The sequence below is a fragment of the Hypanus sabinus genome, chromosome 4 (assembly GCF_030144855.1).
Source record: "Hypanus sabinus isolate sHypSab1 chromosome 4, sHypSab1.hap1, whole genome shotgun sequence".
In the NCBI taxonomy this organism is placed as follows: domain Eukaryota; kingdom Metazoa; phylum Chordata; class Chondrichthyes; order Myliobatiformes; family Dasyatidae; genus Hypanus; species Hypanus sabinus.
This window is the reverse complement of record NC_082709.1, coordinates 80,694,619-80,720,038: the sequence shown is the minus strand read 5'-3', so window position 1 is coordinate 80,720,038 and position 25,420 is coordinate 80,694,619. Positions and strand designations below refer to the sequence as shown.

General features: G+C 45.1%; 1 protein-coding gene across 2 annotated transcripts in view; it reads right to left on the bottom strand.

The window, feature by feature from the left end:
* arpc2 (actin related protein 2/3 complex, subunit 2) overlaps positions 1-4,888 on the bottom strand; it is a 31,105-nt gene extending 26,217 nt beyond the window's left edge. Inside the window, exons 1-3 of one of the 2 annotated variants that reach the window (XM_059967515.1) lie at positions 4,649-4,888; positions 2,231-2,265; positions 407-519 (exon numbers count right to left, since the gene is read on the bottom strand). In XM_059967515.1, the coding sequence (XP_059823498.1) occupies positions 407-519; positions 2,231-2,265; positions 4,649-4,722 (222 nt within the window). In that variant the 5' untranslated portion in view covers positions 4,723-4,888. The remainder of the gene's footprint in view (positions 1-406; positions 520-2,230; positions 2,266-4,648) is intronic. The other variant, XM_059967516.1, reaches the window with a different exon arrangement.
* Positions 4,889-25,420: the final 20,532 nt, after the last annotated feature.

The following is a 25,420-nucleotide window of genomic DNA, read 5'->3' as shown; positions in this document are numbered from 1 at the left end:
AGTTCCGTCAGCAGTTTGTGTGTTGCTCTGGATTTCCGGCAGAAATCTGCAGAATCTCTTGTGTTAAAGAAATTTCTTCTCATCTCTTCTATGTCCTTCTATTCTGAGGCAGTACCCTCTTGTCCTACACTCCCCCACTATTGCAAACACTCCCTCCATCTTCACTCTGTCTAGGCCTCCGGGCCATAAAGATTCTGTCTACACACAAGAGAGTCTGCAGATGCTGGAAATTCAGAGCAACACACATGGAAAATGCTGGAGCAACTCAACAGGTCAGGTGGCGTTTATGGAGGGGAATAACCAGTTGATATTACGGGCTGAGACTGCATATCAGGACACATTCCGATTCCGTCCACCCTATCTATGCTTCTGACGATCCGGTAGGAATTCCCCGAAACTCACTCACCTCATCTGCCCCATGATCCTGCAGCTCCTTGTAGAACTTCAGGGCGATGCTGACCATCACCTTAGTTTTGTCCCCGTTCGGGTTGGAAATGTGGTAGAGAACCCCATCGAAATCTGAAGGCAGAAACAGGCTGGGAGGTCAGAAAGAAGTATCACCTCACTGCTTGTCAATCAAGGTTCAAAGTTCAAAGAATATTATCAAAATACCAATTACAGCCTTAAGCTTCATTTCCTCGCGGGCATTCACAGTAAATGTAAAGAAATGATAAAATCTATGGAAAACTATACACAAAGTGGACCATACCACCAATGTGCAAAAGACAACTGTTCAAATACAAAATGAGAGAAAAATAAACAAAAATAGCAATAATGAATAAACAACAGAGAAAATGAGATGAAGAGTCCATAGGTTGTGGGAACCATTCAGTGTTGGGGTGAATGAGATTGAGTGAAGTTATCCCGTTTCAAGTGCCAGATGGTTGAGGAGCAATAACTGTTTCTGATCAGGTTATGGACCCACCCCCATACCTGTCCCAGTCACAGCATAGGGATTCATTATCGATTCACTGACAATTCCAGTTTTTATTTAGAGATATAGCACGGTAACAGGCATTAGGGTTAGGGTTAGGGCCCATAATTGTCCCAATGAGCCCGTACCGGCCGATTACACCCACGTGACTAATTAACCTACTAATCCATAGGCAATGCTTTACAGTGCCAGTGATCACAGATCAGAGTTCGACTCCCGCCACTGTCTGCAAGGAGTGGATTTCCTAATACTGTTTTTCTCCCACATCCCAAAGATGTACAGGTTAGGGTCGGCAAGTTGTGGGCATGCTATGATGGGACTGGAAACCTGGTGACCCCAGCACATCGTCAAACTGCGCTGATTGTTGATGTAAGCAAAGTACTTCACTATGTGTTTCAATGTACAAGTGACAGATAAGGCTAACTTCTATTTCCTTCTCTGTTAAACTGGAGGAAACTAAAAGGTCTCAGGGTGCTATCCACCATAAATTACCCTTTCAGCAGAGTGGCTTCTACAGTATTTCAGAGTCAGCAAGGACCGGCCTGGAGTTACCTGATAAAGCAGACACCAGATACAATCTAATACTTCTGGTCGCTGGCCCAGGTTTTTAATTCCCCATTTAATCAATTGAAACTAAATTTATCAACAGATGAGATGCAAGCTAAGGTGTCCTGCTCGGTCACTTGGGGGTCTGTGGATACAGGATCAGTGACCACGTTCTTCATGGTACGAGGTGGCGCAGGTGACGTACACAATCGGGGTTCAATTCCCACTGTTGTCTGGAAGGAGTTTATACTTTCTTCCAGTGACCATGTGGGTTTCTCCTGGTGCCCCGATTTCCTCCCGTCATCCAAAGATGTAAAGGTCAGGGCTAGTTAGTTGCGGGCATGCTATTTTGGCACCAGAAGCATGGTGAGAGCTGTGGGCTGCCCTCACAACATTCTCGGATTGTTGATGTAAAAAGGCATATTTCATGGTTTCAATGTACATGTGATAAATAAAGCTCATCTTTAAAAAGTATTTAAGGAGCAGGAGACAAAATGAAAAATGTCAGGCATCTGAAAGAACACCCACTACAGGCAAAACACTGAACAGCCTTTACAGGTGATGACTACACCCAAACCTTTACAGGCGATGACTAGCCACACCAGTATTTGCTTCAGTCATTGCCCGTTGTCAGTAAAATGGAAAGTGTGCAGAAGGAGTGAACAGTCATGCATGCATCCTTGTCAGTGGAGCTGCTGTTCTGGTTAGTCCACAGGTCTTATTAATGAAGTTCCACAAGCCACAGCTTACCTGCAAAAGTGACCTCCACTGTGTCCGGTTTATTGCTGGAAAGAATAACAGAGAGACAGTCAGGACAGGGGATTCCTCAGTGAGAAGCCACTTTTCCTCAAACACAAAAACAGGCTGTATAAAAACTGTAATGATGACACTGCTTTGCCTTTATTTGATGTGGTACACGTAGACCAAAACTGGGCAGGATTTCCCAGTGACCAACCATTTTAATTCTAATCTCCATTCTGACATGTCGGTCTATGGCCTCCTCTCTGCCACGATGAGGTCACTCTCAAGTTAGAGAAGCATCACCTCATATCCTGTCTGGGTAGCTTCCAAACTGAATGCATACACATTAAATTCTCCCCCCTCCCCCTTCCCTCGTCTTCTATTATCCCACTCAGGCCCACTGCTCACCTGCCCCAATGCCCCTTCCCCTAAGGTCCACTCTCCTCTTTAATCAGATTCCTTCTTTTCCAGCCCTTTACTTCTTCCAACTATTACCTGCCACATTCTACTCCTCTCTCCCCAGCCACCTTCCTTTCCAGTCTTGATGAAAGGTCTCATCCTGAAATGCTGAATGTTTATTCCTCTCCACAGACACTGCCTGACCTGCAAAGTTCCTGTAGCGTTTTGTTTTTGTTAAATTTTGGCGGGGGGGGGGGGGGTGTGTGTGTGTGTGTGTGTGTGTGTGTGTGTGTGTGTGTGTGTGTGTGTGTGTGTGTGTGTGTGTGTGTGTGTGTGTGTGTGTGTGTGTGTGTGTGTGTGTGTGAGAGAGAGAGAGAGAGAGAGAGACTTGTTGTTGTTGCTTGAGGCTGGGAGGGGATAAGTGCAAGAAGGGCTGAATACATTTTGTGAACAAAGTTTCATCCAGCAGTGGAGTAACAATGCTTTACATAAGTGCAAAACCACCACAGGATTGTCAACAAACATGAGGAAATCTGCAGATGCTGGAAATTCAAGCAACACACACAAAATGCTGGTGGAACCCAGCAGGTCAGGCAGCATCGTTAGGAAGAAGTACAGCCGATGTTTCGGGACTAACACCAGCCTGGTTGCCACAGTGGTGTAAGCAACCAGGAAGGGCTGACCTCAGCAGAGGAGAGGTCACTGGAATGAGACAAGCTGTTCAGCTGTTAATTTAGCCAGAAATGGAGAGCCTGCTGCACAGGCTCGGAAAAAGCTGCGAAGTTGTAAACTCAGCCTGCTCCATCATGGGCACTAGCCTCCCCAGCATTGAGGACATCTTCAAAAAGGCAGCATCCATCATTAAAGGCCCCAATCACCCAGGACATGCCCTCTTCTCATTGCTACATCAGAGAGGTGGTACAGGAGCCTGAAGGCACACATTCAATGATTCAGGAATAGTTTCTTCCCCTCTGTCAACAGATTTCAGAATGGACAATGAACCTCACTATTTGCTTTCCACATTCAATTTTTTTTAAATACATATTGTAACTTAGTTGTTTTTAAATGATGCATTACAATACACTGCTGCCACCAAAGAACAAATTTGACATTTCCCAGTGATATTAAACCTGACTCCAATGGATCCCCTGTTTATGAAAGGAGGAACTGGACCTCGAGTCCTGGGGACAAAGTTTATACTTCAGCTGATGGGACAATGTGCAGCAGTGGAATCTTGCTGTGCGCACACTGGCACTTCCTTCGAAGGCCTGCAGATCCACTTTACCCCTGGCTCCCGAGACCTAAGGATTGATACAGTGCTGGGAGCAATGTGAGATGTGCACCCAACCACAGAGTCACAAAACCCAGGGCTCACTCCCTCCCTCCGTCTGTCTCTCCTCACCCACATCCACCTCTATCCCTAGGGCTCCCACCCTCCCCATGCCATTCCACCCTGAGGGACCCCTTCCTCACCCCTGCCTACCAGACTTCCATCTCTCCCTTCTTCCCTCCCACTCTCTGTCTCGCCCCTCCTTCCCTCACTCCACCCTCAGGAACTCATCTCCTCCCTTCCTTCTTTACACCCTCAGGACTCACTTTCGCCTATCCCACTCCCTTCTCCTGCTTCCCTACCCTTCCTCTCCCCCTTCCTTGCCCTCTACATCCCTCCCTCCCTCCTCCTCACCCTCCCTTTCTCCCTACTTTCCCTCCATCCCATTCACCTCAACCCTACCCTTGCTCAGGGCTTCCATCTCTCCCCAGAGCTCCTTCCTCCCTCGCTCTCATTCTACCCACAGGAATCCCTCTATGTCCCCCTCAGGAATTCCTCCCCACCTTACTTCCTCTCTCCTCTCCTTCCCTACCCTAGTCAGGACTTCCGTCTCTTCCTCCCTCCTCTCCCCCTCTCTCCAGGCTCCCTTTTTAACCCCCCCCCCACCTCTCTGGGCTTCTTTTCTCCGCCCTCCCTCAGAATTCACCTTTTTCCCTCAGGCCTCTCTTTCTCCCTCCCTCTCCCCCTCCCGCAGGTACCCGGCCAGAGCGTTCTCCAGTTTCAGGGTGAGCGTCTCCTCCACAATGCGGTTGTTGATCTCCAGCAGGATCATGGTGCCGGTACTGCTGAGGTTCGGAACTCGTTACTGGGGCCGGCCAAGGGACTTCGGGATCTTGTACAGTCCACAAATTCCAGACCCTGGACACAGGCCGCAAATCACTTCCGACTCCGAAGCTCAAAGTGCCCCTCCCGCGCCTGACGCACCGCCTTCCTGTCACGTGACACCGGCTGAGCCATAGAGACTAGTCAACCTCGCGTTGCATCTTGGGAGAAATAAACGCCATGAAAGACTAAGGACCGGAAGACTCACTAATGACCAAATTCTTCTGTGTGAGATGACTTCGATTGTTTCCCCCTGAAATCAGAATCAGAAACATTTATTATCACCAGCATATGTCGTGAAACCCACTGCCTCCAAGTTTGCCAAGACTAACAAACACAAAGTGCACTGCAGATGCTGTGGACAAATCAAGACGTACAAAAAAGCTGGATGAACTCAGCAGGTCAGGCGGCATCCGTTGAAAGAAGCAGTCAACGTTTCGGATCGAAACCCTTTTTCAGGACTCCCTCTCTCCCTATTCTCCTTTCTAACCCGTTGTTTCAGACCACATCCGAGGGCCGTTCCTCGAGCTTGTTGTACGTGTTTAATTGGTCATCTCGCCTGACCCCTGGAGGTCGGCGCTTGTTCTGCATGTGCTCGCAAGAAACCGCAGAGAGCTGTGGACACAGCTTAGCAAATTACAGAAACCAGCCCCTCCTCCCCCCATGTGTGCATTTCTTGCTGGCTAAGTAAAGCAGAGAGCATAATCAGAGACCCCACACACCCTGGACATACTCTTTTCTCCCCTCTCTCATCGGGCACAAGATACAAAATCACCGTTATGATTCCCTAGTACAGTAAGATGGGTTCTTGACTTCACATTCTACATTATTGTCAGGCTGTATTGCACTTCCTCTGTAACAGTAACACTCTATGCTGCATCTGTTATTGTTTTCACTTCTACTGGAGTATTGCATGCAGCTCTGGTCTTCTTACTTGAAACAGACAGTTCAGAGGAGATTGACCAGGTTGATTCTGGAGATGATGTCATTAGCCAATCTCTCCAAGATTGAGTTTTCTGGCAGTTTACCCACAGGACTTCAAGTTCAGGTTTAATTTCAGTTCAACCAACACATGTATATAGCTAAGTAAAGCAGTGTTCCTCCAGGGTCAAGGAGCAAAACACAATATATACAGTTACACACAGCACATACGGTTATGATAACACATACAATATCGTCACAAATTAATACTAGCGCGACTCCCTGCATTCGATGGCTTGAAGATTGATGGTGTTCGAGAGCACGTTTCCGCAAGAACAAGCACACCACAGTTCTTTATCACATGCGGTGTCAACCGCAGACGAAGGCAATCCAGCTTGCCTTCCAGGGAGCAAACACTTGAGAGAAGCCCTGATGGGAAAGCTGGCCTGCAGGGACCAGCCCCCAACCCAGCATGGATTCCATACCTCCTGCTATCTCCCATCTGAATCTCTGGTGCCTCCTCCACTCAGTGGCTGTAATGGCCACAGCACAAGAGCCTGGTCTGTGCAGCATTTTGTATTACCAATGTGCCCTGCATCCTGCGATCACAAGAAAAATGTTTAAGAGAAGCATTTGCACCATTTGTTGGACCTGGAGAGACTGTTGCAACCAAGTGCACCACCATCTGACTTGAATTCAGGAGAATGAGAGGGGATTATAAGAAAATATGTAAAATTATGAAAGGGATAGGACACGATAGAGGCAGGAAAGTTGTTTCCATTGATAGGTGAGGCTGGTACTATGGGACATAGCTTCAAGTTTCGGGGGAGTAGATTTGGGATGGTGATGAGGAGAAATGGCTTTTCTCAGAGTGTAGTGAGTCTGTGGAATTCTCTCCCCAGGGAAGCAGGAGAGGCCACCTCATTAAATATATTCAGGACACAGTTAGATTTTTGCATAGCAGTTGAATTAAGAGTTATGGGGAAAAGGCAGGTAGGTGGAGTTGAGTCCATGGCCAGATCAGCCATGATCTTATTGAATGACAGAACGGCTCAACCGGCCAGGTGGCTGACTCCTCCTCCTAGTTCTTATGTTCTTCTTCAATACACTGTGCAATGATCTGATCTGTATGAACAGTACATGGAACAAGCTATTCCCTATACCTTTTACAGTTTACAATTTACTAATTTATCTTGTGAATCTGCCTTCAAAGAGGTCCATAAGCCCAAAAGACTCATGAGCAGAATTAGGCCATTTGGCCCATTAAGTGTGATCTGCCATTCCATCAGGGCTGATTTATTATGCCTCTCAAGCCTATTCTTCTACCCTCTCCCTGAAACCTTTGACCCCCTTACTAATCAAGAAGCTGTCAGCTTCTGCTTTAAATATACCCAATGACTTGGCCTGCACAGTGGCCTGTGGCAATGAATTCCACAGATTCATCACCCTCTGGCTAAAGAAATTCCTTCTCATCTCTGTTCTATTCTGTGGCTGGGTCCTGAGGTCCTAATCGCCCACTATTTGATGCATCCTCTCCACATCCAGTCTATCTAGACCTTTCAATATTCTACAGGTTTCAATGTGATTCCCACCCTCTAGTGAGTACAAGCCCAGAGCATTGAACACTCCTTAAATGTCAGCATGATCCGGATTTCCTGGTCGTGTCTCTTTAGTGGCCTCTGCTGGACAGGTGGCGAAGTACAGGATGTACCAGCTGCTGTTGAGCAACAGGCGGGTGTGGAGCCCAGACACACCCAGCGGTTACTGTGCAAGTCAGACTGTTACCATGAGTTGGGTGGGGTGAATGGCGAGGGAGGAAAGAGCAATATGAATTATTCAAAGCATTCAACTTGTGGAAGTGTTGAGGTTTTGAAAGGCACAGATAAGTTGGATGGCAAGTCATTTCCCCAGGTTCAGATTCCAATTCATTTGTCTGTACACATTAACAACCAACACAACCGAAGATGTACTAGGGGCAGATGCAAGTGTTGCCACACATTAAGACAAGGAGGAAGAAGGGACAGGAACACAAGAGCTTCTGCCGATGCTGGAAATCCAGAATTACAAGCAAAATGCTGGAGGAAGTCAGCAGGTCAGGCAGCATCCATGGAAAGGAATAAACAGTTGACATTTTGGGCTGAAATCCTTCAACAGGGGGTACAGGAGCATTTGGTCCCACACCACAAGGTTCAGGAACAGTTATCACCCTCCAACCATCAGGCTCCTGAACTGGCATGGGTAACTTCACTCACCTCAACTCTGAACTGATTCCACAACCTGCACACTCACTTTCAAGGATTCTACAACTCTTCAGCATTTGTCTGTTTTGTACGAGGCCGAGTTGCTAGCTCGACACTCAGCCCAGCAGGGAGGGAAAGCATGCAAGGACCTGGCTGGATTCGAACCTGGGATCACTCACCTCAAAACCTGGTGCGGATGCCGATACACCAAATAGATAAACTACAGGACACTAAGCAAATATTTATTTATTGTTTTCTGTATTTGCACAGTTTGTCTTCTTTTATTATCTAAGTACATAGGCAGTATACAACCTGAACATTCATCTTCCCACAGACAGCCTCAAAACAAAGAACACCTGGAACCCGTTCAAGGAAAATATCAAGTTTGTCTTCTTTTGCACATTGGTTGTTTGTGTGTAGTTTTTCATTAATTTGATTGCATTTCTTTGTTCTTCTGTGAATGCCTGAAAGAAAATGAATCTCAGGGTGTATAATGTGACATTTTCATATACATATGTGAGGTGCTACATTTTGGTAGGACTAATCAAAATAGGACATACATGGTAAATGATAGGGCATTGAAGAATGCAGTAGAACAGTGTGATCTAGGAATAATAGTGCATAGTTCCCTGAAGGTGGAATCTCGTGTGGATAGAGTGGTGAAGAAAGCTTTTGGTATGCTGGCCTTTATAAATCAGAGCATTGAGTATAGGAGTTGGGATGTAATGTTAAAATTGTACAAGGCATTAGTGAGGCCAAATTTGGAGTATTGTGTACAGTTCTGGTCACTGAATTATAGGAAAGATGTCAACAAAACAGAGCGAGTACAGGGGAGATTTACTAGGATGTTACCTGGGTTTCAGCACCTAAGTTACAGAGAAAGGTTGAACAAGTTAGGTCTTTATTCTTTGGAGCTTAGAAGGTTGAGGGGGGACTTGACAGAGATATTTAAAATTATGAGGGGGATAGATAGAATTGACGTGGATAGGCTTTTTCTATTGAGAGTAGGGGAGATTCAAACAAGAAGACATGAGTTGAGAGGGGGCAAAAGTTTAAGGGTAACACGAGGGGGAATTTCTTTACTCACAGAGTGGTAGCTTTGTGGAACAAGCTTCCAGTAGAAGTGGCAGAGGCAGGTTCAATATTGTCATTTGAAGTAAAATTGGATAGGTATATGGACAGGAAAGGAATGGAGGGTAACGGGCTGAGTGCAGGTCAGTGGGACTAGGTGAAAGTAAGCGTTCAGCATGGACTAGAAGGGCTGAGATGGCCTGTTTCCGTGCTGTAGTTGTTATATGGTTATATACAGTACATACTACAAGATGGACTATTGACTACCTCGTTATGACTTTGCATCTTATTGTCCGCCTGCACTCCACTTTCTACATTACTGTTGCACTTTATTCTGCATTGCTATTGATTTTGCCAGTACTACCTCAATGCACTGGTATGATGAAATGATCTGTATGGATGGTATGCAGAACAAAGCTTTTTCTCTGTATTTGGTACATATGACAATAATAAACCAATTTACCAACTTAAGAAAATTACCAATCCCTGCCTGAAATGTTGACTTTTTATTCCCCTCCATAGATGCTGTCTGACCTGCTGAGTTCCTCCAGCATTTTGTGTGCATTGCTCAAGATTTCAGCACCTGCAGAATCTCTTGTGTTTACCAATTTACTCTTCTGCCTACCTTAACCACTGCCTCTGGCAGCTTGTTCCATATATTCACCTCCTTCAGGGTGAAAAGTTGCCCCTCAGGACTTGTTTAAATCTTTCCCCACTAACCTATGTCTCCTAGTTTTGGACTCTCCCATGTCATGACCGGAATGTGCAGGCTGGTCCCGGCACATCCTTAGGTTGTGTTGGTTGTTAACACTAATTAAAGCATCGAGTAAGATTGGAATCTATGAGGATGAGAGCAGAAGGTGAGTGGGCATACCCACTGCGTTTGATCGGTCTCCCACTGTTGTGGAGGAAGTTTCAGGAGTTTTGGGTCTTGGGCAAGTTTTGTGGATTGGACTCATTTTTAGAAGACTCACACTTCATGTGTTTCTGGTTATTCCTTTTTTATTGTTCTTTTGTGTGATTTTGAACAGGGCGGAGTGGTCTGCGGCTTGCAGTCAAAGGAGAACACAGCGCTAAATTGAACTGAACTGAGCTGAACACTCCTAGACTGTTTTGAAAACTCTACGGTTTGGAGTTTAGTATTCTGTGTGTTATTTGCTTGATTTTTGCTGTTTGTGCGATTTGTTCCTTTTTTATGCATGTCGGGCATTTGATGTTATCCTTTAACGGGTTCCATGTGTTTCTTTGTTTTGTGGCTGTGTGTGGGGAAGACCAATCTCAGGGTTGTGTATTGCACTCATACTTTGATAATAAATGTACTTTGAACACATTTCACTGTATCGTTTCAATATACATCCAAGATCCAAGATGGTTTACTATCATTTCCCGTACAGCAGTGTTATTGAGAACAAGATAATTGTTTTTATTTTGGATCTGATGCAACACAATAAGATGGGTGCAATAATAAAAAATACAATATATATAAATACATAAGATTAGCTTGTATACACAATCTGATGGTATGTACATAAGGTGATGCTAGGCATGGGAGCATCTATACATCAAGTCAAGTCAAGTTTATTGTCATTTTACTATTATCATGTACACTGTTAAATGAAATGTTTCTCCAGACCGGGGTGTAAAGCGCAGCAGTTCACATATAACACACAATAACTTAGGACAGTGAGGATGAAATCGACAGATGGGTTACGCATAAAAAAACAAGCTAAAGTGCATAAATTAATATTGTAAGGTAGAGAACAGATTAACTAGGGACACTTCACGAAGCCTAGTGGCTTGAGGAAAGAACTGATTCCCACCTTGACCATTATGCATCAGAGTCTCCTCGCCCCATGGTAGAAAGTCAAAGAGAATGCTGGATGGATGGGTGTGATGCTTAGTAATACCAAGGGCCCCGTGTACACAAATAACCTGCATATGTAAGCTGACTCTGGCAGGAGATAATAAAGTAGTTGTGGTGCGGGGGTGCAGGGTTAGTGAGTGGTGGTATTGATCAGCCTTACCGCTTGGGGAAAGTGACTGTTTTTGAGTCTGGTGGTCCTGACATGGATGCTTACGTAGTCCCCTCCCTGATGGGAGCAGGGTGGGTGGGATCTTTCAGGATGTTACTGGCCATTTTCTGGTATCTTTCTGAATACAGTATATCTCCTTGATGGGTTGGCACGTGGCCAAGTGGTTAAGGTGTTCGTCTAATTATCTGAAGGTCGCTAGTTCGAGCCTTGGCTGAGGCTGCATGTGCCTTGAGCAAAGTACTTAACCACACATTGCTCTGTGATGACACCAGTGCCAGGCTGTATGGGTCCTAATGCCCTTCCCTTGGACAACATTGGTGGCGTGGAGAGGGGAGACGCAGCTTGAGCAATTGCTGGTCTTCCATAAAAACAAAAATACCTTGCCCAGGCTTGCTCCCTGGAAACTTTTCAAGGTGCAAATTGAGACTAACGGAGGCCTACATCTCCTTGATGGTTGGTAGGCTGGTGCCGGTGATGCACTGTGATAAATAAATGAATCTGAATCTGTGCTGCGGTCTTTAGAGATTCTTGGATGTACATACTGAGGCACCAATGTTCCTCAATTCTCCCTAGGCCTCATTGTGTAGGCCAGGGGTCGGCAACGTTTACCACTGAAAGAGCCAATATGGACCCATTTCCCACAGAAAAGAAAACACTGGGAGCCACAAAACCCGTTTGACATTTAAAATGAAATAACACTGCATACAACGGTTTTTTTTGCCTTTATGCTATGTATAAACAAACTATAATGTGTTGCATTTATGAAATTGATGAACTCCCGCAGAGAAAACGAAATTACATTTCTGCATGCAACAAAAACATTTTGAACTCCGAAAAAAAGACGTTGGGTTGAAGGTTACTCCATAGTTAGCCTACCTTGGATCGAAGAATTAAAAGAAAGCGCGCACTGGCGGGTGTCAGGCATTGGCAGTGGTGATGTATATTAATAGCGATAAAAAACACGTTGTAGCGGTGTGCTACACGCAGCGCTAAAATAAAGACACTGCAGTCAAAGGTAACTTTATTCGAACTAAACAGCCTTGACTTAAAGCCTCCCTCAACCCATCCCCATGGGCGCGGATGCTCCAAAAGACACGTACTCACAAACCCCCGTAGGCTATCTCCCTTAGCCGGAACGGTGGCTAATTGTGAGCCGGTTCGGATGTGCCAGGAAATGGGGTCTCCACAACGTTTTTAGATTGTACAAGATCACCATAATCTTCAAATTTTGAATTACATTTCAAAAACTAACAAACCACGGGGAACCGCAGCACAGAGATGAAAGAGTCGCATGCGGCTCCGGATGCCGACCCCTGGTGTAGGCCCTATCCTTTCTTGTGCTCCCAGAATGCATCACCTCCCAGTCTTCAGTCTTTTCCCCTGAAACTGGAGGGCATAGCTTTAAGGTGAGAGGGGAAAGACCTAGGCACATGGCTTCAGAGACAGAAAAGTAAAGATTAGCTTTATTTATCACATGTACAGCAAACCATGTTACATGCATCATTTGCATCAATCTACACAGTCAGAGGATGTCCCAAGGGCAGCCCACAAGCATTTCCACGCTTCCGGCATCAAAACAGCGTGCCCACAATTTACTAATCCTAACCCGCATGTCTTTGAAATGTGGAAGGGAAGTGGAGCACCGGGAAGAAACGTCATGGTGAAAACGTACTAACACCTTCCTGCAACATTAGGAATTGAATCCAGGTGGCTGGCATTGTAAAGTGTTATGCTGACCTGCACACTCACATGACGCCCTTTATTTGTATATGCAGATATGCAAATTCAGAAGAAAAACATAAGTAGCAGACAGTTTTTACAAGAACAAGGAGAGCGATGACGGGAGGTTTGACTTTGACCTTATATTTTGAAGGAATTCACTGTCCACAGGCTGAGATTTATTTGCGCACCAGGAATCTTGTTCCCTGTTTCAAATTCAAGTTGAGTTTATTGCCCTGTGGACAGGTATGGTGAGGTACGTGTACAATAGAAAAAAACACTTGCTTATTCTTAGAGCCTTTCTTAAACAGGGAAACAACACTAGCTGTCCTCCAATCCTCCGGTACCTCACCAGTCACTAGTGATCATTTAAATATTTCTGCACTTGCCTCCTACAGGGTCAGAGGGAACACTTGTCAGGCCCTGGGGATTTATCCACTCAGATTTGCCTCATGACAGCAAATGCCCCCTCCTCTATAATCTGCATTTGGGTCCATGATATCACTGTTGCTTTGTACATACTCTGTGTCTGAGGAAATACAGATGCAAAAAATCAATTTTAGATCTCCCCCATCCCTTTTGGGTCCAGGCATAGATTATTATTCTGATCTTCCAGAGGACCAACTTTGTCCCTTGCAATCCTTTTACTCTTAACTTATCTGTAGATCTTTCACCTTGTCTGCTAGAGCAAACTCATGCCTTCTTTCAGCCCTCCTTATTTCTTTTTTTACTGTTCTTTTAAATTTCTTATACTCCTCAAGAACCTCATTTGTTCTCACCTACCTATACCTGCTATGCACCTCCTTTTTTCCTTAACCAGGGCCTCAATATCTCTCAAAAAACAAGGTTCCCCAAGCCTGTTATCCTTGCTTTTTATCCTAACGTCTCATACAAACTTTGTTCTCTCAAAATTTCATTTTTGAAGGTCTCCCACTTACCAAGTACACTTTTGCCAGAAAGCAGCCTGTCCCAATCCACACTTGCCTTTCCCCAATTTAGAATCAACCCAAGGGCCAGATTTTTCCTTCTCCTTAAAGCTAATGGCATTATAATCGTGAGATGCAAAGTGTTCCTCGACACAAACTTCTGTCAGCTGCCCTGTCTCATTCCCCAACAGGAGATCAAGTTGGTTGGGACTCTATGTACTGATGAAGGAAACTTTTCTGAACACGTTTGACAAACTCTATTCCATCTAGTCCTTTTACAGCATGGGAGTTCAAATCAACATGTGGAAAGTTAAAATCACCTACTATTACAAACTTTTTTTTTGTTCTGACAGCCTGCAATCTCTCGTCAAGTTTGTTCATCGAAATCCCGCGAGGCTGGGTGGTCTATATTATAGCCCTATTAATATGGTCACACCTTTCTTATTGCTCAATCCTACCAATAAAGCTTCACTAGGTGAGTTCTCCAGTTTGTCCTGACCGAGCACTGCCATTACATTTTCCCTGACTTCTAACACCACCCCTCCTCCCTTAATCGCTTCCACTCTATCACATTCCAAACAGCCAAAGCCCAGAATATTGAGCTACCAGTCCTGTTCTTCCCTTCCTGCAACCAAATCTCACTAATGGCTCCAATACCATGATTCCAGGCATTGATCCATTACCTGAGCCCATCTGCCTTTCCTTGCATTGAAATATATGCACCTCACAACAAGTAGTCACGCCATGCTTAACCTTTTGATTCTTGACTTCGAAGTCTCCACAGCCTCCCCACTATCAGTTCTGGGACTCTAGTTCCCATCCCCCCTTTACTCTAGTTTAAAACCTCCACCGTGTAGTACTGGTAAACTTTCATGCTAGGATATTAGTCCCTCTCCAGTTTAGATGAATACAACCTCTTCTGTACAGGTCCCACCTTCCCTGGAAAAGAGCCCAATGATCCAAAAATCTTAAGCCCTCCCTCTTCTACCAACTCCTTAGTGTGACAATAATAAAGCAATTCCAATTCCAATCTCTCTCCACATAAACAGCCCAACTAACCCAATTACTGACTCACGAGACATCCATCTTGTTTTTCATTTCTCGGATGCATTTCATTTCTCATTGCAATGCATTGCAATTCAAATCCATTGCATTTCTCAGATGGTTATGTGGGTTGCGGGAGAGGGTGTGTCCCACCCTCTCAGAAGCTGAAGAATGAGTTCTCAACCAAGCCCTGATTTATCTCTCATTATAGGAAGGATGTGGAAGCTTTATAGAGGGTGCAGGGGAGATTTACCAGGATGCTGCCTGGATTAGAGAGCATGTCTTATGAGGAAAGCTTTTCTCTTTAAAGTGAATGAGGATGAGAGGTATCTTGGCAGAGGTGGACAAAATGATCAAGCAGATAGACAGAGAATTTTTCCCAGAGGAAAATAGAACTGAGGGCATATATTTAAGTTGATTGGAGGAAAGTATAGGGGGAGATGTCAGAGGTAGTTTTTTTACACAAAGTGTGGTTGGTGCATGGAATGCGTTGCCAGGGTGGTAGTTGAGGTGATACCCAAGGGACATTTAAGAGACTCTGCTCTATCAATGCTTCTTATACACCTCTATCAAGTCAAGCCAAGTTGGTGGCACTGTGCTGCAGTGCTGACTGAGACAGTAACACTTCTGTAAAAATAAAGTGTTTGTGTGTCACCCTTGCCTCAATATATTTCATTTCAATCTTCCTTTTGGCTTGTTACTGTAGGTGGATGAGTTTTGTTCTGAACACTTCAGGTGAGAGGTAATACTGTGAATAAAAACTGTTTTATAGAACATTAGTGGATGGAGAGGAAGGTTGTCTAAGCATGCAGCAAACAAGAGAATTGGGCGGAGTGCTGGCAGATGGATTTAATCCCAGCTGGAAGGTGATATGTCTTCTCAGAGGATTGTCACCTTCTCATGGTGGAGAGGCTTGTGAGACCCTGAGAGCAATGCCGCTTGGAGTTTAGCCATTGGGAGCTTAGCTGCTGGTAAGGTCACCCATGGCGGTAAGGTCAAGGGAGAAGTTGACCACCTTCCCGTAAGATGGGGTCATGCTCAGACGCAGCAACTTCTACGGGGTCAACTAAAGGTTTTATTATCTTTTTTAAGTCAAATTTTTACTATTGCAAGATGCTGCTGGACTTTAAAAACTTAAAGCACTGCAGATCTACTCCATCAGCGAGTTGCTCATTGGCGGAGAAACTGAAGGAGCTGGCCTTGGTGTGACTGTGATGCAACCAGTGACAGAGAGGCGTCAATGCACGAAGGAGGTGATCATCTTAGTTGCCTTTCTTATGATCACCAAGCCCCGCTAGACATTGATGGCGTGGATTGCTGCAAGTCCAATTCAATGGTTTCTTGGTGAATAGTGTAGGGGCAGATGGCGGGGAGCTGTGAGTCCTTAGTTGTAGCAAGGACTAAGGCCTCAAACCTCAGCGTTGCCTGTTTCTGGCTACCCAGGAGGAAGCATCAGAGCTGGGCCTGAGGTGGTGTAACACGGCGTCCATGCTAGAGTTGGTGCTGCTCTTCAGAGTTCGCTCGGCAGAAGACAAGCTGTATTGTGTTCAACTGCTGACTGCTGCAACACTCGTGGACTCAGGGACTTAGACTATATATTTTTTGGACTGTATCTTATTGCTGTTGTATATGTGTTATATGGCTTCTGCTGTGAATGAGTGTCGGTACTGTGTTTTGCAGCTTGGCCCTGGAGCCCCACAGCCATTTGGCTGTGTTCATGGGTATTCATGTGTGGTTGAATGACAATTGAACTTGAGCTTCCAGACAGAGAATGATCCAACAAAGATGTCAATGGTGGAGCTGACAGAAGGGTGATGACGCACCATAATGGGAATGAAGGTGGAGGAAGGCTGCAGTGCTGAAGGAACCCTGGTCATCTTGCATTCCATGTCAATGGACTCTGACCCCAATCTGTCATGAACCATGTGCTGGCTTCTCATGCATTAGCGCCCCCCCCCTTTAAACAAAGTCACACACAGGAGTTCTCCATTAAGGGAATTCACCGGAACCCCTTCGGGGAACATCGTACTGGACTCCAGTGATTGCAGTACTACGACATGTTGGGAGGTTCAATGGGTAGGGAATGTACGGTGAATGGTAGGGCACTAAGGAATGCAGATGAACAGAAGGAATGTGTGGTTCATAGCTTCTTGATGGTGCCATACAGGACAGCAAAGAAGGCAAGAGGCAAGATTACCTTCATAGGTCAGGGCACAGAATATAGAGGTTGGGATGTGATGTTTCTCTGGTTAGGCTGCATTTGGAGTGCTGTATGCAGTTAACATAGAACATTGAATAGAACAGCACAGTACAGCTCCTTCAGCCCATGATGGTGTGCCAGTCTTTTAATTTACTCTAAGACTGATCTAGCCCTTCTCTCCCACATAGCCCTCCATTTTTCTATCATCCACATGCCCACCTAAGAGATTTTTTAGATGTTCATAATGTACCTGCTTCTACTACCACCTCAGGCAGTGAGTTTTACTCTCCGTGAAAAACTTACCTCTGACATCCCCCTCTACTTTTCTCCAATCACTTACCTTGAAGTCACTCCCCTCCCCTTTATTTTATATTTATTTATTTAGATATACAGCACTGTAACAGGCAATTTTGGTCCAACCAGCCCGCACTGTCTACTTATGCCCATGGGACCAATTAGCCTGTTAACCGGTACATCTTTGGACTGTGGGAGGAAACCGGAGCAACCAGAGGAAACTCGTGCGGTCATGGGGAGAACATACAAACACTTCACACACAGCGGCAAATTGACCCTGAGTTGCTGGTGCTGTAACAATGTAACACTAACTGGTACGCTACCATGCCTATCCTAAAGATTAGCTTTATTTGTCACATGTGCCTATCTAAGGGTTCCTTAAATGTTACTAATATATCTGCCTCTGCCACCACCCCTGGCACTGCGTTCCACTCACCTACCACCCTCTGTGTATAAAAACTAACTCCGACATCCCTCCTGTGCTTTCCTCTAATCACAGTAAAATTATGCCCTTTGTATTAGACTTTTCCACCCTGGGGAAAAGTTTCTAGCTGTCCATTTGAACTATGCCTCTTATCATCTTGTACACCTCTATCACAAGTGTCATCACAAAGAAGACAAGGCAGCACCTCTGCTTTTTAAAAATTTGTGTAGATTCAATATGTCCTTAAAAACTTTACCAAACTTCTATTAATGCACAGTGGGGAGTATCCAGACCAGTTGCATCATGGCCTGGTATGGAAAGGCTAACACCCAGGAATAGCGGAGTCTATGGAAAGGGATGGATCCAGCCCAGTCCTTCACCGGAAAAGCTCTCCCCATCATTCAGCACACTTACTTAAATGCTACCTCGAGGGAGTAGCACCTATCATCAAGGACCCTCACCAGCCAGGCCATGCTTTTTGCTTGTTACTAGAGCTGGACAGGAGGTACCAGGACCCTTACGACCCACACCACCAGGTTTGGGAATAGTTATTACCCTTCAACCATCAGGCTTCTGAACTGGTGTGGATAACTTCACTCACCACAACTCTGAACTGATTCCACAAACTATGGATCCAATTTCAACTCATGTTGTCAGTATTACTTATTTATTCATTCATTCATTCAATTATTTGTTTATTTGTTTGTTTGCAAAGTTTGTCTGCTTTTGCACATTATTTGTCAGCATTTATTTATGTATAATTCTTACATAAATTCTGTTGTACATCTTTATTTTCCTCTAAATGCTGAAAAGAACATAAATCTCAATGTAGTACATGGTCACTGCCAGAGGCAGTGAAGGAATCAGATACAATAATGCAAGAGGCATTTAGACAAGGTATTTAATTCGGTGAGGTTATGGAGGAAACAAGATTAGTTTGGATGAGTAAAAGGTCAGCAAGCTAAAGGGCCAAGTACAACTTGATGACTCTGAAAGACCTCTCTAGATATATGCCTCGTTAACCCCTCACTGACAGCCACCAGACTCAGACTCTGTACGTCTAGGGTTGGTATGACTTGGGTCTCACCAAAACGAGGAAGTTGGGATGTTTTGCCCACCCAAATACTGTGTAACTACTGCCCCCCATATAATTACAACTGTCAAATGTGCACAAGGTTGGAGCTCCAATCTTCCAAAAGTTGGATATGTCTGGAGTACTCACTGCACCAAGTCTTATTCACCAATCACCGGTAGAACTTCCCATTCTGAACTCATGCATTCTTGTTGGATTGAATCCTACAGCAGTCCTCTCGAGCTTCTTCTCTCTCCATTCAAAAAGAAATCAATCCACTCCAGTGTCTGTCACATAAACTTCTCCACCCAGCATTCTCTAGAACCTTCACTCAATTCGACCATCCAGACTGGATGACACGACATCCCTAAGATGAACATCTCAACCTCTTATCTTTAACGGTAACCCAAACACTACCAGCAGAACATACTGTTCTACAGAAAACCATTAAATGAAATACCCTACAACAATCTTAACCAGGGCATTACAATTCTATGAAACTGGAACATCCAAGGGAAGCCAATGTAGTCACAGGGAGGGAGTGCAAACTCCACTCAGACAGCAGCAGAAGTCAAGATTGGACAGGGGTCATTGGGGCTGTGAGGCAGCATCTCACCACTGTGGGGCCAGCTGAGTGTAAGTACCTTCTATAAAACGACCTTCGTTTTCTCTTGTAAGACATAGGAGCAGAATTAGGCCATTTGGCCCACTGAGTCTTCGCTGCCTTTCCATCGTGGCTGATTTATTATCCCTCTCAAACCCAATAGAGTCATACAAAAGTACAGCACAGAAACAGGCCCTTTGGCCCATCTAGTCTGTGCCAGACCATTTAAATGACCTACTCACACTTACCTGCACTGGAACCATAGCTCTCCATGCTTCTACCATCTATGTACCTATCCAAACTTCTCTTAAACATTGAAATCAAGCTTGGATGCACCACTTGCACTGGCAGCTCATTCCACACCCTCACAACCCGCTGAGTGAAGAAGTTTCCTCTTATGTTGTACTTAAACTTTTCACCTTTCACACTTAACCCATGACCTCTAGTTGTAGTCCCACCCAACCTCAGTGGAAAAAGCCTGCTTGCATTTACTCTATCTATACCCCTCAGTTTGTATACCTCTATCAAATCTCCTCTTAATCTTCTAAATTTCAAGGAATAAAATCCTAACCTATTCAATCTTTCCTTATAACTTCGGTCTTCCAGATATGACAGAATCCTTATAAATTTTCTCCGTACTTTTCAACCTTATTTACATCTTTCCTATAGGTAAGTGACCAAAGCTGTGCACAATGTTCCAAATTAGGCCTCACCAACGTCTTATACAACATTAACATAGCATCCTACCTTCTGTACTCAATACTTTGATGTATGAAGGCCAATGTGCCAAAAGCTTTCTTTAAGACTCTATCCACCTCTGACACCACTTTCAATGAATTGTGGACCTGCATTCTCAGATCCCCTTGTTCTACTGCTCTGCTCGGTACCCTAATGTTCACTGTTTATGACCCACCCTGGTTGGTCCTACCAAAGTGCCACACCTCTCGTTTGTCTGCATTAAATTCGATCTGCCATTTTTCCGTCCATTTTTCCAGCTGGCTCAGACCCCTCTGCAAGCCATGATAGTTTTCCTTGCTGTCCACTCCACCCCTAATCTTGGTGTCATCCACAGATTTGCTGATCTAGTTAACTGCATTATCATCCAGATCATCGATATAGATGACAAGTACCAATGGACCCAGCACCAGTCTCTGCTGCACACCACTAGTCACAGGCCTCCAGTCAGAGAGGCAACTATCTGCTACCGCTCTCTGGCTTCTCCCATAAAGCCAATGTCTCATCCAATTTACTGCCTCATCTTGAATGCTGGGCAACTGAACTTTCTTGACCAACTTTCCATGTGGAACATTGTCAAATGCCTTGCTAAAGTCCATGTAGACAACATCCCCTCTCCAGGGCACTGCCACCTTGTCATGGTGGAGAGGCTTTGTGCGATTCTGAGAACCTGAGAACGATTTCTTCTGGAGCTTAGCTCCTGTTAGGGTAATCCATGGTGGTAAGGTCAAGGGGGTGGATCCAGACTAAGTGTGGACCAACCAAGAGCTCAACGGTGGAGCAGGCGGAAGATGGTGGTAAATTAGAGACTCCAGAATCTCGGAACTACGAGGATCACCACAACAGCTGCAAAGTCGGAGGACAGCTAGGCCCCCCCAGTCGTCCCGGTCTCCATGTCATTGGATTTTGGCCCTTTCTCTTTTATGGACCATGTGGTGTTTGCTCATGCATCAGTCTCCCCACATTAAAAGATCTCATGCATGGGCATTTCTCCTGTTTTGGTAATCCGATCGACCAACTTGGATAAAGCCCTGTGGTGATCAGAAAGTAATGACAGGAGCAGGACTGTGAAGTCTGGGAGTCCCCAGCCATAGCCTGGCACAATCCTGACTGGATTGCTGCATCCACTGGGATCACCAAACTGCAGCCTGAAACAAAAGCATTCGAATTTTGGAGCCTGGAATGTGCGGACACTTATGGACAGCGAAACCAGTGACCTTCCTGAAAGTCGTACTGCCATCATTGCATGAGAGCTGAGAAGATTCCAAATTGATCTTGCCATCTGAAATGCGATTGGCCGAGGAAGGATGGATATACATTTTTCTGGAAGGATATATCAGCAGATGAGCCCAGAAACCATGGCGTTGGATTGGCCATGAAGAACAGCATCATCAGTCACCTCTCCGAACTGCCAGCTGGCATCAATGAATGCCTCATGACCGTGCACTCTCAGCTCACTAACAACCAAATGGCTACAGCTGTGGGTGCCTACGCTCCAACCCGGGACTCACCAGACGATGTCAAGGAGACCTTCTTCGCCGACCTAGACCGAATACTATCAGATTTTCCCAAGGAATATTAGGTCATTCTTCTTGGAGTCTTCAACACTGGAGTTGGCAGGGACAGCGACTCCTGGAAAGGTGTTGGCAACATCAACTCCAAAGGAGTGCTCTTATTCTCCAAGTGTGCTGAACATGACCTGACCATCACCAGCATCCTACTCCACCAGAGGAATAAGGTGAAAACTTTGTGGATGCATCCCCGTTCAAGGACTTGGCATTTTGTAGATTATGTCATTGTTTGGAGGGAGGATTGCAGAGATGTAATGAATACAAGAGCCGTGATCAGTGCTGATGTTGACTATTGGCTTATTCTCTCACAAGTGATTATCAAAATCATGCAGAGGAGTAGAGTGCAAAAGAGCCGTCCCAGGTTCAACATTGAGAGCCTAAAAAGACACAGCGAAGATACTGTGCAGTCCTGCCTTGGTAAGTACCTCAGAATCAGGGATTCTGTCTTGCCTCTTAATGTTGAGGAGCTTTCTGTGTGCAAAAGCCTCAGTTACTTGGCATGCCATTGGTACACTGTCTATGTTTTACAGGCAGAGTATTAATGACTGTGGCCCTACCATCGTCAGTTTAGTCTGTAGACTTATGCCTCTTCTGTTCCAGACGTTGGTATAAAGTCTGCTGAAAGCTACACTTCTTTGCTGATCGTGGTACTTACTTCATCACCAATGCCGATGTTCTGGGACAGTGTGCAGCCGAGGTACGTGAACCTGTTCACTGGTTTGAAGCTTTGACTGTTGATTGTTATGTTTGGCTCAATGTGTGATTTCCCCGGAACTGGCTGACGAATTACTTCACATGCCAAGTGGAAAAGCAACAACACCGAAGCAAGCCTCATTCCTCCCGCCCTCCCACCCACACACGTACACAGTACTCTAATTCCAGGACAGGCCACCTTCAGCCTCCAGTGGGCTGATGGCTTCACAGATATTGGCCCTTCGACTTCCACAGCAGACTCACAGACTCATTGCACCTTGGCTCTGCGCTTCCAATTGACCTTCGGGCTTCAATGTTCGATATTGACCCACTGATGACACCAAGTGAGGACGCGATCTCCAGGCCTTTAACATCTGGATGGGAACAAGAAGGGAAATATTTTATAAGAATGTGAGGGACAAATTCTTCATGCAGACACTTGAACAGATACATGTTTTTAGAACATAGTACATAGTACAGTACAGGCTCTTCACTCACATGGGGTAGGTGTCGCTCAACTCCACCTCTGGTGTCCCGGTAAAACCAGACAGTACAAACAAGGGTGTGGTAATCTCTGTCTAATTCTGGAGTCTCCCCACCCTACATACCAGGCTGTGTGGATAAATTGAGGCCATGAGGAATGCCAAACCAATGTCCGTTTCACTACCCAAGGCCGTCAAAGGTAAGAGTGGAGGCCATTTCACCCTTTGCATTGGCTAGGCCACTCCGAATCAGAATCAGGTTTATCAAGGATCAACTTTTTTCACCATATACATTTACATGAATTAGGAATTTGCAGCTGTGGTTGGGAGGGAGGAACAGGGCTTGTTTTGCTATTGCTGTTTTGTTGGTTGTCGTGTTCTGTGTTATGAGGTTTTTTTAAAAGTAGAAACTGGCTGCTTCAAGACCTTTGTAAAAAAAAATTCCTGTTTGTTGGCATGCTATGTGTGGTGACCCTCTCAAACTGCTCCCAACCAACTGGTTGGTGTGTTGGTCGCTACAAAAATGGCGCTTTCCACTATTTGCTTCGATGCACACGTGTTAAGTAAAGTTAAATCTTGAATGGGCTGACATACCTTGTCCCATGGGCTGTTTCTCACCTCAGGCATAGGGGAAACTTGTGTCTCTTTCCTCCACCACAAGGTTTGGTGAGTCCGGGCACTTTGCTTTGGCAATACTGAATTTAGAGAGGGCTGTCCAAGTAATTATTATTAATTAGTGGTTTACTGGTGGGAGTTTATCCTTGGGAAAGATGATTGCCACAGAGGCAGAAGGAAGGTATTTGCACCAACAGGTGGTGAAGGACAAGGGACACAGCTTTAACATACCCACCTGAGGTTTACTTTCTGTTCTGGGTGATTGCCTCTACCAGTCCCTGCATATTATGGATTGGAATCAGAATCAGGTTTATTATCACTGGCACATGCCGTGAGATTTGTTGTTTTGCGACAGCAGTACATTGCAATACATAACAATAAATTATAAATTACATTAATAGATTTAGGTATATATAAAATTAAATTAAATGAGTCGTGCCAAAAGAGAGCAAAAAATAGTAAGGTAGTGTTCATGGGTTCATTGTCCAGTCAGAAGTCTGATGGCGGAAGGGGAGAAGCTGTTCCTAAAACACTGAGTGGCTGTTTTCAGGCCCCTGTATTCCTCCTTGAAGGTAGCAATGAGAAGAGGGCATGACTTGGGCAATGGGGTCCTTAATGATAGATATTGTCTTTTTGAGGCAGCTCCTTTTGAAGATGTTTTTGATGGTGGGGAGGCTAGTGTCCATGAGGGAGCTGGCTGAGTTTGCAATGTTCTGTAGCTTTTTCTCATCCTGTTCAGTGGCCCCTCCAACCAGTGATGCAGCCAATTACAAAGCTCTCCAATGTATATCGGTGCCTTGGAATCCTCCCTTGGTAAACTCCATTCGACTTGTGTTCTTAGTCAGTTCTTGCAATGCAAATATCCCTGAGCTTTTCAAGTGTTTGCTGGATTAAGTCCCACTATGTCTTCCTATCAGCCACAATGGGCTGTGGAGAACAAGTCACTGGGTGCATTTATGGGTGGCTGTTTAAGTGCAGTTTTTCATTGATTCTATTGCATTTATTTATTCTACTGTGAAAGTAAATCCCAGGGGAGAATATGGTAACTTTGGTGTACTTTGATAATAAATTGACTTTGAACTTGAGTGCGAGGCTTTTGATTGGTCAGGTGGTTAAGGGAGAAGGTGGGAGAATGGGGTTGAAGTTTTTTGAGGTACGCCTACCCTGAAGAAAATTAAATCTTCTGCCCCTTTCCTTTCCAGTCTTGATGAGAGGTCTCAGGCCAAACCGTTGACTGTTTATTCTCTTCCATTGATGCTGAGTTCCTCCATCATAATGTGTGTGTGTTGTTCTGGATTTCCAGAATCTGCAGAATCTCTTGTGTTTGTGAATTGCTTCTCCACTGTGAAGTCTCTGAGGTGTGTCTACCCCAAAGAAGTTTAAATCTTCTGCCCCTTTCCCTTCCAGTCCTGAAGACTCTCAGCCTGAAACGTCGACTGTTTATTTCCATAGTTGCTGCCTGACTTGTTGAGTTCCTCTAGCATTTTGAGTGTGTTGTTGAAAATATATCAGCCACGATCCGAATGGTGGATCAGACATAATGAGCAGAATGGTCTAATTCTGCTCCCGTGCCTTATGATCTCATGCACCGCAACGACTTACCCAGGTTTTTCTGACCCATGACCCCAACTGGCAGTTCATTTGGAATCACACTGCCCACCTTCCATCCATGGAGGGTCAGAATTATGGAGCCCACCTAGAGCAGTACAGTGGGGGAACATGGCTACCAGGATTCATCACCACTCCTCAGGGATCATCAGGACCGGACACCAAACGTTGTCATTTCCGATAAAGCCCACACGCTGTGGAAGACTAATCTTCACTGGTCTACTCCCCTTACATTCATGACTGTGTGGCTAGGAACAGCTCATGTGCAATTTATAAATTCACCAGTAACACTCAAGGGTCCCTCCCGTCCATCCAACAATTTCGTGGATCCGCTTACTGTCAGACAGGAAGTACCATAGCACTAGGACAACGACTGTTAGGATGGGAAAAGCTCCT